General features: G+C 42.3%; 1 protein-coding gene across 1 annotated transcript in view; it reads right to left on the bottom strand.

The window, feature by feature from the left end:
- The window catches only part of LOC139571086 (transmembrane protein 150A-like), a 105,554-nt gene that overhangs the window by 14,389 nt on the left and 77,478 nt on the right, over positions 1 to 13,687 (bottom strand). The window contains exon 6 of the mRNA XM_071393620.1: positions 7,519 to 7,646. Within this exon, the coding sequence (XP_071249721.1) occupies positions 7,519 to 7,646 (128 nt within the window). The remainder of the gene's footprint in view (positions 1 to 7,518; positions 7,647 to 13,687) is intronic.

Below are 13,687 nucleotides of genomic sequence, written 5' to 3'. Positions count from 1 at the left end.
GAGAAATGGAAAGATAGAGGGAGAAAGAAAAGGATGGAGTCACAGATGCAACTCCCTGTTCTTACTTTTGTTTTGGCACACAAACACACAAACACACACACACCACAAAGAGGCTAATGAGAATCAGGGGAGCAGTGAAAGTGGCAGCTTTGCTCCTCTCTTCTCCACACTAGTTTTTTTTATAAAGAGTCCCTGTCTGGCATTCAGGGTAGAAACATCCTGTACACACACACACACCACTTCCTTCTACAAACACACCACAGCACAGGGAGCCCAGAACACCAGGAGCACAGAACACCAGGAGCTCAGAACACCAGGAGTCCAGAACACCAGGAGCCCAGAACACCAGGAGCCCAGAACACCAGGAGATCAGAACACCAGGAGTCCAGAACACCAGGAGCTCAGAACACCAGGAGATCAGAACACCAGGAGCCCAGAACACCAGGAGCCCAGAACACCAGGAGCCCAGAACACCAGGAGTCCAGAACACCAGGAGCCCAGAACACCAGGAGCCCAGAACACCAGGAGTCCAGAACACCAGAACACCAGGAGCCCAGAACACCAGGAGCCCAGAACACCAGGAGCCCAGAACACCAGGAGATCAGAACACCAGGAGATCAGAACACCAGGAGCCCAGAACACCAGGAGATCAGAACACCAGGAGCTCAGAACACCAGGAGATCAGAACACCAGGAGATCAGAACACCATGAGATCAGAACACCATGAGATCAGAACACCAGGAGTCCAGAACACCAGGAGATCAGAACACCATGAGATCAGAACACCAGGAGATTAGAACACCAGGAGATTAGAACATCAGGAGCCCAGAACACAAGGAGCTAGAGAACGACCAATATGTATTTTTTAAGGCCGATGCCGATATAGATTTTTAGGGGTCAAAGAGACCGATGGCCAATATTTTTGCAGATATTAGAACATTTTTGTGACAAAATTTCCCAGAAACAGCCATGTATGCATTATAATGCATACATTATAAAATATAATATAATATTATAAAATATAATATAATATTATAAAATATAATATAATATTATAAAATATAATATAAAATATTTGTTTTTAACAATAACTGTTTTTAACAATGTAACTACATAACAACATAATGGTAATACTTTTATTTGAATGGTAAATGTCTTGATAAACTGGGTAAATTAAGATGGCATAGGCCTACTCACAATACAGGTGAATGCATAATAAACAGGAGTGTGTGCACGCATTGATTATTGAGCTTGTTTTGGCTGATCAGTGGAGTCTATAGTGCTACAGATGACAGATGCCTTCCATTTGGGGCGGCAGGTAGCCTAGTGGTTAGAGCGTTGGACTAGTAACCGAAAGGTTGCAAGATCGAATCCTCGAGCCGACAAGGTAAAAATCTGTCGTTCTGCCCCTGAACAAGGCAGTTAACCCACAGTTCGTTCCCATAAATTTACCTGACTTGCCTAGTTAAATAAAGGTAAAATAAATTAGCCTCCTGATCAACAACATTTGCATATATAGTAAGCATAACTCCATCTACTCAATGCAAATGGGTCCAATGATTTGATTTGTGATCATGGATGATTATGAAAGTAGTAGTATTAGTAGTATTATTTTCCTACGATCAGGAAAACATTCAAAAATAATCATAATATTGATGAATTGATGATGAGTTTGACATAATGTCAAAGTGGAATTGTGTTTTTAGAAATGTTTACAAATTAATAAAAAGTGTAAAGCTGAAATTTCTTGAGTCAATAAGTATTCAACCCATTTGTTATGGCACGCCTAAATAAGTTCAAGAGTAAAAATGTGCTTAACAAGTCACATAATAAGTTGCATGGACTCACTCTGTGTGCAATAATAGTGTTTAACATAATTATTTTATGACTACCTCATCTCTGTACCACACAAAGACCAGGGAGGTTTTCCAATGCCTCACAAAGAAGGGCACCTATTGTAGATGGGTAAAAATATATAATAATAAAACATTGCAGACATTAAATATCCCTTTGAGCATGGTGAAATTATTAATTACACTTTGGATGCACCCAGTCACGACAAAGATACAGGTGTCCTTCCTAACTCAGTTGCAGGAGAGGAAGAAAACTGAACAGGGATTTCACCATGAGGCCAATGGTGACTTTAAAACAGTTACAGAGTTTATTGGGCCTTAACCTATGGATTTCACATGACTGGGAATACAGATATAGAGTATCAGGCCAATATTGGCCTTTGCCGATAATCCCTCAACATAGCAAAACTGTTGCTATGACAGCCGCCAAGGCCTAATGTACTGAACAACAATGTTTTTAAGACCCCCACCCTAATCTCTATGGCAACCCTCCTATAGTACCAAAAAGTGATACCCCAGTACCATGCATTGTAAATACGAATTTGTTCTTTACTGACTTGCCTAGTTAAATAAAAGGTTAAATGAAATTTAAAAAATACACAGAGATATGCACACATGCACGCACACACACACAGCTTAAAGTCCAGGCACTGAGCCAAGGATCTAAATATTTAAACTTGCAGAAACTCAGTCCTGAACAACCAAATACCACAGTGTGTGTGTGTGTGTGTGTGTGTGTGTGTGTGTGTGTGTGTGTGTGTGTGTGTGTGTGTGTGTGTGTGTGTGTGTGTGTGTGTGTGTGTGTGTGTGTGTGTGTGTGTGTGTGTGTGTGTGTGTGAGAGAGAGAGAGAGGTTCATAACTACAACATGAAGCAGATCTGGAATGTACCAGTCAGAGGGAGGTGAGGTAGAGAAGGGGAGGACAGGAGAGGAGAGTGAAAGATTGGGAGCAGCGGACGAGGGGGGGGGGGGGGGCACTGAACTACTGAAAATACAAGATGGTGCCAAGCAATGTTCCCTCTAATTTTTGGGGGCACTGAGCAAATATTAGGTCTTGTGAGTGGAAACTTGAACGTTGTGATTATTTTGTGCAACTTCCGGCACACGTTTACAGTGAACAATGAGGCTGTACCCTTACAGTTTTAGACAGTAGCCAATAGGCTATTGTGGCTATTTCAGCATAATGTAGCCCTACCAACAAAACCAATAGAGCAAATCCAATAAAATTCACGTGGAAAAAGTTTTTGATTTCTTTGATATAGCCTACAGTAGCCTATATGTGGTGTTCAATGCAGGCCTACATTGCATGAAAATGTTTTACTTGATCTGTAACACCATGGGTGAAATAGGTGACTGTAAAGTACATTGTATTGTGTTGTATGATGCAAGAAACAACTTTACAAAGTAAAATGGAAAATCATCTGTCCTCGGTTGCAACACTCACTACTGAGTTCCAAACTGCCTCGGGAAAAAACATCAGCACAATAACTGTTTGTCGGGAGCTTGATGAAATGGGTCTCCATGGCTGAGCAGCCGCACACTAGCCTAAGATCACCATGCGCAATGCCAAGTATCGGCTGGAGTGGTGTAAAGCTCGCCGCAAATGGACTCTGGAGCAGTGGAAACGCGTTCTCTGGAGTGATGAATCACGCTTCACCATCTGGCATTCCGACGGACGAATCTGGGTTTCGTGGATGCCAGGACAACGTTTCCTGCCCCAATGCATAGTGCCAACTGTAAAGTTGGTTGGAGGAGGAATAATGGTCTGGGGCTGTTTTTCATTGTTTGGTCTAGGCCCCTTAGTTCCAGTGAAAGGAAATCTTAACTCTACAGCATACAATGACATTCTAGACAATTCTGTGCTTCCAACTTTGTGACAACAGTTTGGGGAAGGCCCTTTCCTGTTTCAGCATGACAAGGCCCCCATGCACAAAGCGAGGTTCATACAGAAATGGTTTATCAAGATTGGTGTGGAAGAACTTGACAGGCTTGCACAGAGCCCTGACCTCAACCCCATCAAACACCTTTGCAATGAATTGAAAAGCCGACTGTGAGCCAGGCATCAGGCCTAATTAACACTCGACCTCACTAATACTCGTGGCTGAATGGAACCAAATCTCCGCAGCAATGTTCCAACATCTAGTGGAAAGCCTTCCCAGAAGAGAGGAGCCTGTTATAGCAGCAAAGGGGGGACTAATTCATATTAATGCCCATGATTTTGGAATGAGATGGTCGACGAGCAGATATCTACATACTTTTACATACTCATGTGGTGTATATAGTGCAAACAAATGGGGCGAACTCAGTGAAGTTCAATCTCTTGCGTCTCTGCACGGCCTGGCATCAGCGAGGCAGTCCTGGAGGAGGTGTGTGGATGTGCAAGCGCGCAGCTTAGAGGGAACATTGGTGCCAAGCCAGGTTGTTTCCACAACAGATTTCTCCTGATGCATATTGAGACCTACACAACAGATGTGAAAAACTGGACTAAACTCAACTTGAGACCACCTTTGGAGGCGTGAATCGACTGTCAAACTATTTCTATTATGGATGACCTAGCCTAGATCCTCTCATGATGTGGTGCAATGCAGCCATTGTGTTATGTGAAACCGTTGTAAAACGTTTGTGAAATACAGTGCATTCGGAAAGTATTCAAACCCCTTGACTTTTCCACATTGTGTTACGTTACAGCCTTATTTTAAAATGGATTAAGTAAAAAGAATTCCTCATCAATATACACACAATACCCCATAATGATAAAGTGAAAACAGGTTTTTAGAAATGTTTGCAAAAAACAAAAACAAAAACAGAAATACATTACTTATTAGACCCTTTGCTATGAGACTCAAAATAGAGATCAGGCGCATCCTGTTTCCATTGATCGTCCTTGAGATGTTTCTACAACTTGATTGGAGTCTACCTGTGGTAAATTCAATTAATTGGACATGATTTGGAAAGGCAAACACCTGTCTATATAAGGTCGCACAGTTGACAGCATGTCAAAGCAAAAACCAAGGCATGAGGTCAAAGGAATTGTCCGTAGAGCTCCGAGACATGTTTGTGTCAAGTTACAGATACGGGGAAGGGAACCATTGAAGGTCCCCAAGAATACAGTGGCCTCTATCATTCTTAAATGGAAGAAGTTTGGAACCAACAAGACTCTTCCTAGAGCTGGCCGCCCAGCCAAACTGAGCAATCGGGGGAGAAAGGCCTTAGTCAGGGAGGTGATCAAGAACCTGATGGTCACTCTGACAGAGCTCCAAAGTTCCTCTGTGGAGATGGGAGAAGTTTCCAGAAGGACAACCTTCTCTGCAGCACTCCTCCAGTCAGGCCTTTATGGTAGAGTGGCCAGACGGAAGCCACTCCCCGCTTGGAGTTTGCCAAAAGGCACCTAAATACGCTCAGACCATGAGGAACAAGATTCTCTGGTCAGATGAAACTAAGATTGAACTCTTTGGCCTGAATGCCAAGCGTCACATCTGGAGGAAACTTGGCATCATCCCTACTGTGAAGTATGGTGGTGGCAACATAATGCTGTCGAGATGTTTTTCAGCGGAAGGGACTGGGAGACTAGTCAGGTTCGAGGGAAAGATGAACAGAGCAAAGTACAGAGAGATCCTTGCTAAAAACCTACTCCAGAGCGCTCAGGACCTCAGATTGCAGCGAAGGCTCACCTTCCAACAGGACAATGACCACAAGCACACAGCCAAGACAATGCAGAAGTGGCTTCGGGACAAGTCTCAATGTCCTTGAGTGGCCCAGCCAGAGCCCGGACTTGAACCCGATCTAACGTCTCTGGAGAGACCTGAAAATAGCTGTTCAGCGACGCTCCCCCTACATCCTGACAGAGCTTGAGAGGATCTGCAGAGAAGAATGGGCGAAATTCCCAAATACAGGTGTGCCACGCTTGTAGTGTCATACCCAAGAAGACTCAAGGCTGTAATCACTGCCAAAGGTGCTTCAAAAAATTACTGAGTAAATGGTCTGAATAGTTAAGTAAATTTGATATTTAAAAAAATGTTTTTGCTTTGTCATTATGGGGTATTGTGTGTAGATTGATGAGGGGTAAAAACAACTTAATACATTTTAGAATAAGGCTGTAACATAACTTAATACTTTCCGAATGTACTGTAGTTGTGGAACAGTGTTGCATTGCTGAACTACCTTGTGCTATGTCAAACAACCATGTAAAGTTGTGAAACAGTTGTGGAACAATGTTGCGTTACTGAACGTATGTACCTGATGTAAAACGTGTGTGAATCACGGTTGTTGAACCGTGTTCTGTTGCCTTCAGAAAGTATTCATACCCCTTAACTTATTCCACATTTTGTTGTGTTACAGCCTAAATTCAAAATGGAATAAACCATTTTTCTTTACCCATCTACACACAATACCCCATAATGACAAAGTGAAAACATGTTTTTAGACATTTTTGCACATTTATTGTAAATGAGATACAGAAATAACTGATTTACATAAGTATTCACACCCCTGAGTCAATAAGTTAGAATCACTTTTGGTAGCGATTACAGCTGTGAGTCTTTCTGGGTATGTCTCTAAGAGCTTTGCACACCTGGATTCTTCAAGCTCTTTCAAATCTTGCCATACATTTTCAATCTGATGTAAGTCAAAGCTGTAACTAGGCCACTCAGGAACATTCCATGTCATCTTGGTAAGCAACTCAGGTGTATATTTGGCCTTGTGTTTTAGGTTTTTGTCCTGCTGAAAGGTGAATTCATCTCCCAGTGTCTGTTGGAAAGCAGACTGAACCAGGTTTTCCTCTAGGAATTTGCCTGTGCTTAACTCTATTTCGTTTCTTTTTATATAGAACAAAACTCCCTAGTCCTTGCCGATGACAAGCATACTGATAACATGATGCATCCAGGACATAAAGGTAATTTCTTTGCCACATTTTTTGCAGTTTTACTTTAGAGCATTATTGCAAACAGGATTCATGTTTTTGAATATTTGTATTCTGTACAAGGCTTCCTTCTATTCACTCTGTCATTTAGGTTAGTATTGTGGACTAAATACAATGTTGTCGATCCATCCTCAGTTTTCTCCTATCACATCCATTAAACTCTAACTATTTTAAAGTCACCATTGGCCTCATTTTGAAATCCCTGAGCGGTGTCCTTCCTCTCCGGCAACTGAGTTAGGAAGGACGCCTGTATTGACTGGGTATATTGATACACCATCCAAAGTGTAATTAATAACTTCGACATGCTCAAAGGGATATTCAATGTCATTTTTTTTTTTTTACCTACTTACCAATAGGTGCTCTTCTTTGTGAGGCATTGGAAAACCTCCCTGGTCTTTGTGGTTGAATCTGTGTTTGAAATTCACTGCTCAACTGAGGGACCTTACAGGTAATTGTATGTGTGGGGTACAGGGATGAGGTAGTCATTCATGTTAAACACTATTATTGCACACAGAGTGAGTCAACACAATGTATTATGTGACTTGTTAAGCACATTTTCACTCCTGAACTTATTTAGGCTTGCCATAGCATAGGGGTTGACTACTTATTGACTCAAGACATTTCAGCTTTTCATTTTAAATTATATATTATTTTTTTTAAATGAAAAATATAATTCCACTTGACATGATGTGATAAATGTGTAAAAAGGCAAGGGGTGTGAATACTTTCTGAAGGAACTGTACATACCTGGAAGTTGCCGACCATGATGAGTCCTGCAGCACAGATCCAGCCAGTGGAAAGGCCTGCTGTGTTCAACACACAGTTCTGATGCTTCTCTATCACATGGGCATAACGCAGGAGGACTATCACTATTACTATGGAGAGAGAGAGAGAGAGAGAGACACAGAGAGATAAATATAATTGTATTCATTGTGCAGACAAAATAAACACACTATGGGACAGAAGGAGGGGGAGAAAAAGTTTAATTCTGACAGTAAACATGAGCCTAGGGGCAGAGTGACGTTATGAATGAACAGCAAAAGCAACAACAAAAGCAGCTAGCTAGAGTTCCCCTGCAGCGTGGCATTAAGCTGAAGTGACACAGACAGTGGTAAGAAGAAAGTAAATGGTTTCATTGTGTGTGTGTGTGTGTGTGTGTGTGTGTGTGTGTGTGTGTGTATATATACAGTGGGGAGAACAAGTATTGGATACACTGCCGATTTTGCAGGTTTTCCTACTTACAAAGCATGTAGAGGTCTGTAATTTGTATCATAGGTACACTTCAACTGTGAGAGACGGAAAATCACATTGTATGATTTTTAAGTAATTCATTAGCATTTTATTGCATGACATAAGTATTTGATACATCAGAAAAGCAGAACTTAATATTTGGTACAGAAACCTTTGTTTGCAATTACAGAGATCATACGTTTCCTGTAGTTCTTGACCAGGTTTGCACACACTGCAGCAGGGATTTTGGCCCACTCCTCCATACAGACCTTCTCCAGATCCTTCAGGTTTCGGGGCTGTCGCTGGGCAATACGGACTTTCAGCTCCCTCCAAAGATTTTCTATTGGGTTCAGGTCTGGAGACTGGCTAGGCCACTCCAGGACCTTGAGATGCTTAGTTGCCCTGGCTGTGTGTTTCGGGTCGTTGTCATGCTGGAAGACCCAGCCACGACCCATCTTCAATGCTCTTACTGAGGGAAGGAGGTTGTTGGCCAAGATCTCGCGATACATGGCCCCATCCATCCTCCCCTCAATACGGTGCAGTCGTCCTGTCCCCTTTGCAGAAAAGCATCCCCAAAGAATGATGTTTACACCTCCATGCTTCACGGTTGGGATGGTGTTCTTGGGGTTGTACTCATCCTTCTTCTTCCTCCAAACACGGCGAGTGGAGTTTAGACCAAAAAGCTCTATTTTTCTCTCATCATACCACATGACCTTCTCCCATTCCTCCTCTGGATCATCCAGATGGTCATTGGCAAACTTCAGATGGGCCTGGACATGCGCTGGCTTGAACAGGGGGACCTTGCGTCCGCTGCAGGATTTTAATCCATGACGGCGTAGTGTGTTACTAATGGTTTTCTTTGAGACTGTGGTCCCAGCTCTCTTCAGGTCATTGACCAGGTCCTGCCGTGTAGTTCTGGGCTGATCCCTCACCTTCCTCATGATCATTGATGCCCCACGAGGTGAGATCTTGCATGGAGCCCCAGACCGAGGGTGATTGACCGTCATCTTGAACTTCTTCCATTTTCTAATAATTGCGCCAACAGTTGTTGCCTTCTCACCAAGCTGCTTGCCTATTGTCCTGTAGCCCATCCCAGCCTTGTGCAGGTCTACAATTTTACCCCTGATGTCCTTACACAGCTCTCTGGTCTTGGCCATTGTGGAGAGGTTGGAGTCTGTTTGATTGAGTGTGTGGACAGGTGTCTTTTATACAGGTAACGAGTTCAAACAGGTGCAGTTAATACAGGTAATGAGTGGAGAACAGGAGGGCTTCTTAAAGAAAAACTAACAGGTCTGTGAGAGCCGGAACTCTTACTGGTTGGTAGGTGATCAAATACTTATGTCATGCAATAAAATGCAAATTAATTACTTAAAAATCATACAATGTGATTTTATGGATTTTTGTTTTAGATTCCGTCTCTCACAGTTGAAGTGTACCTATGAGAAAAATTACAGACCTCTACATGCTTTGTAAGTAGGAAAACCTGCAAAATCGGGCAGTGTATCAAATACTTGTTCTCCCTACTGTACATACAGCCTCTCCCTTATTTGACACTCCATTAATACAACAAAAACTAGACCACGTTACCTCCTCCAATGAGATGCGCTAGACTCCGTTCATTTACTCACTACATGCACAGAGGATGTTGTTCTCCCCACTGTATACAGTGGGGCAAAAAAGTATTTAGTCAGCCACCAATTGTGCAAGTTCTCCCACTTAAAAAGATGAGAGAGGCCTGTAATTTTCATCATAGGTACACTTCAACTATGACAGAGAAAATGAGAAAAAAAAATCCAGAAAATTACATTGTAGGATTTTTAATGAATTTATTTGCAAATTATGGTGGAAAATAAGTATTTGGTCACCTACAAACAAGCAAGATTTCTGGCTGTCACAGACCTGTACTCGTTACCTGTATTAATGGCACCTGTTTGAACTTGTTATCAGTATAAAAGACACCTGTCCACAACCTTAAACAGTCACACTCCAAACTCCACTATGGCCAAGACCAAAGAGCTGTCAAAGGACACCAGAAACAAAATTGTAGACCTGCACCAGGCTGGGAAGACTGAATCTGCAATAGGTAAGCAGCTTGGTTTGAAGAAATCAACTGTGGGAGCAATTATTAGGAAATGGAAGACATACAAGACCACTGATAATCTCCCTCGATCTGGGGCTCCACGCAAGATCTCACCCCGTGGGGTCAAAATGATCACAAGAACGGTGAGCAAAAATCCCAGAACCACACGGGGGGACCTAGTGAATGACCTGCAGAGAGCTGGGACCAAAGTAACAAAGCATACCATCAGTAACACACTATGGCGCCAGGGACTCAAATCCTGCAGTGCCGGACGTGTCCCCCTGCTTAAGCCAGTACATGTCCAGGCCCGTCTGAAGTTTGCTAGAGAGCATTTGGATGATCCAGAAGAAGATTGGGAGAATGTCATATGGTCAGATGAAACCAAAATAGATATTTTTGGTAAACACTCAACTCGTCGTGTTTGGAGGACAAAGAATGCTGAGTTGCATCCAAAGAACACCATACCTACTGTGAAGCATGGTGGTGGAAACATCATGCTTTGGGGCTGTTTTTCTGCAAAGGGACCAGGACGACTGATCCATGTAAAGGAAAGAATGAATGGGGCCATGTATCGTGAGACTTCCATCAGCAAGGGCATTGAAGATGAAACGTGGCTGGGTCTTTCAGCATCACAATGATCCCAAACACACCGCCCGGGCAACGAAGGAGTGGCTTCGTAAGAAGCATTTCAAGGTCCTGGAGTGGCCTAGCCAGTCTCCAGATCTCAACCCCATAGAAAATCTTTGGAGGGAGTTGAAAGTCCGTGTTGCCCAGCAACAGCCCCAAAACATCACTGCTCTAGAGGAGATCTGCATGGAGGAATGGGCCAAAATACCAGCAACAGTGTGTGAAAACCTTGTGAAGACTTATAGAAAACGTTTGACCTCTGTCATTGCCAACAAAGGGTATATAACAAAGTATTGAGATAAACTTTTGTTATTGACCAAATACTTATTTTCCACCATAATTTGCAAATCAATTTATTAAAAATCCTACAATGTGATTTTCTGGATTTTTTTCCCTCATTTTGTCTGTCATAGTTGAAGTGTACCTATGATGAAAATTACAGGCCTCTCTCATCTTTTTAAGTGGGAGAACTTGCACAATTGGTGGCTGACTAAATACTTTTTTGCCCCACTGTATGTGTGTGTGTGTTTAGCGCATCCAAGTCATTTCGGAGAAGTGAGTTACAAGCATGGAAAACTCACTCCCTTGTCTCCAGGGCTAGTAGGAATAGGAAATGATCCCTCTGTCTTGGTGTTCTAGTTTAACATAGTGAATCACTTTGAGAGAAGGAGGAAGAGAGCTAATTGGCGTTTACTGGTGTCTCTTTATGTTGCATATCAGAATGGCTGGCTGTCTAGCCAACTGTCCTGGTCAATAGGGTTCGGCTGATTCTGAATAAAAACCACAGTTTCAGTATTGAAGCCTTCAATAGTAACAATATATTTAATTTGTATAGCGCTTTTCATTACAACAAGAATCTCAAAGACGCTCTTAAAACAACGAAAGAAAACATTTTAGTTAGCCTATTGACAACTCTGGGTGGAAGATCTTCCACGGTCATCCACAGAGGCAGGTGTAAGTCTAACAGTCACATCCTGTGTCCGATCCTGTCTCATGCGCACCTTCCTAAGGCTGTTGCGGTGACCGTATTACCGCCAAGACCGCAGTGTAAAATTCCATGTAACCGCTGAGTCACGGTAATCTCCTCTTATGCACTCTGACATGCTTTGGTAGTAGCCAAATTGCTAACTACCATCAGGTCCTAATGGCCTGGTACTCAGGGCTCTATTGTTCCTCTAACCACTCTGACATCATGCAAATGCTTCAAAAATCACATCAAACACATCATCAAAACAGTATGTGCTTTTAAAACGCACGTCACTGTGATGATCAATTTGAAGAAAGTTCAACAGCCGGTTGAAACTAAGTGTAAAACATGGTCGTTGTGGATGTTGTTTCAAAGACTAACACAACAAAATGGACAGCTTTCTAAGGTGATGATTAACTCAAAACACCCATATGCATATTAGAGTTTATGCAATAAACGTAATTAAAAGTATGATTGTGCTGTTATACAATATGATTCTCTGGTCTGATGAAACCAAGATTGAACTCTTTGGCCTGAACGCCAAGCGTCATGTGTGGAGGAAACCTGGCACCATCCTTACGGTGAAGCATGGTGGTGGCAGCATCATGCTGTGGGGGTGTTTTTCAGCGGCAGGGACTGGGAGACTAGTCAGGATTGAGGGAAAGATGAACAGAGCAACTTGAACCTGATCGAAAATCTCTGGAGAGACCTGAAAATAGCTGTGCAGTGACGCTCCACATCCATCCTGACACAGCTTGAGGATCTGCAGAGAAGAAACCTCAAAAATACAGGTGTGCCAAGCTTGTAGCATCATACCCAAGAAGACTCAAGGCTTTAATCGCTGCCAAAGGTGCTTCAACAAAGTAATGAGTAAAGGGTCTGAATACTTATGTAAATGTAATATTACATTTATTTTGTATATATTTATTTTTTTATCTAAAAACCTGTTTTTGCTTTGCCATTATGGGGTATTGTGTGTAGATTGATGAGGAAAATCCATTAATCCATTTAAGAATAAGGCCGTAACGTAACAAAATGTGGATAAAGTCAAGGGGTCTGAATACTTTCCGAATGCACTGTACAGTAGGCCAACTCCTATTCTGTTCTTCTGAAATAGATTTTCTTCATATGTTTCTTTAGACCCAACTAAAATAAATCATGGATTTATTGTGATGGTGTATTGATTTAGACTATTTTATTTTTATGTAGCGGCTTGTATGCAGCTTGTATGTGTGGAGGCCTGGAGATGCTAAACGTGTTTATGTTAATTAACAGTCAATTACCGTGAGGCCAGCAGTCTTTTCTATGACAATAACCGCTAAGCTTAGGCCACATGCAGCTGCAGTCAACAGGGATAGTCCACCTTGAAATAAACCATTGGGGAAAGAATTTACTGAGCATCTGCCATCTTCTACAGTCTGCAAGCCACTGCCATCTCTTGTTGTTTCAAATACAAACAGTTAGCTAGCTAGCTAAAATGTTAGTGCTTGACCCTACTGTAGGATTTAAACGATGAAACATGTTGATGTTTGATAACAAAATACATTTCCCTCTACAATGGCTGAACCTCTCTGATACTACATTTAGTGTTGTTTTCCAAAATCAACAGAATCCTTCTGAGAATACATGTCATCCCATAATAGATTACAATGCAGATTCAGGATGTGCACTAACTAAAGCAATTGATGTGTTAGCACCTGCAGTGACCTCCATGTTACCATGGAAGGACATAGAATCTCTGAACAAGGTTCACTAGCTGGAAGAAAAATTTGCCTGAAACGGAAAGGGTGTTATGTTTGCAATGGTGTGTCCTAATGAATACGACACTGGCCTTGCAATGGGACATGGCTATGGACATTTCCAACCGCTAATGCCAAATTAAAGTAAATGTGCCCCCACCACAGAACAGCATGTGCCTGTTCCTCACACTGGTTCTCTCCGAACTCAGGAAAGAGAGGGGGAAACTGAGTCATGGCTTTGAGCCAGACCCAGATATTTTGGGTCTGACAAAG

This window comes from Salvelinus alpinus, chromosome 3 (assembly GCF_045679555.1).
Source record: "Salvelinus alpinus chromosome 3, SLU_Salpinus.1, whole genome shotgun sequence".
NCBI classification, from domain to species: domain Eukaryota; kingdom Metazoa; phylum Chordata; class Actinopteri; order Salmoniformes; family Salmonidae; genus Salvelinus; species Salvelinus alpinus.
This window is presented reverse-complemented; position numbering and strand designations above follow the sequence as displayed.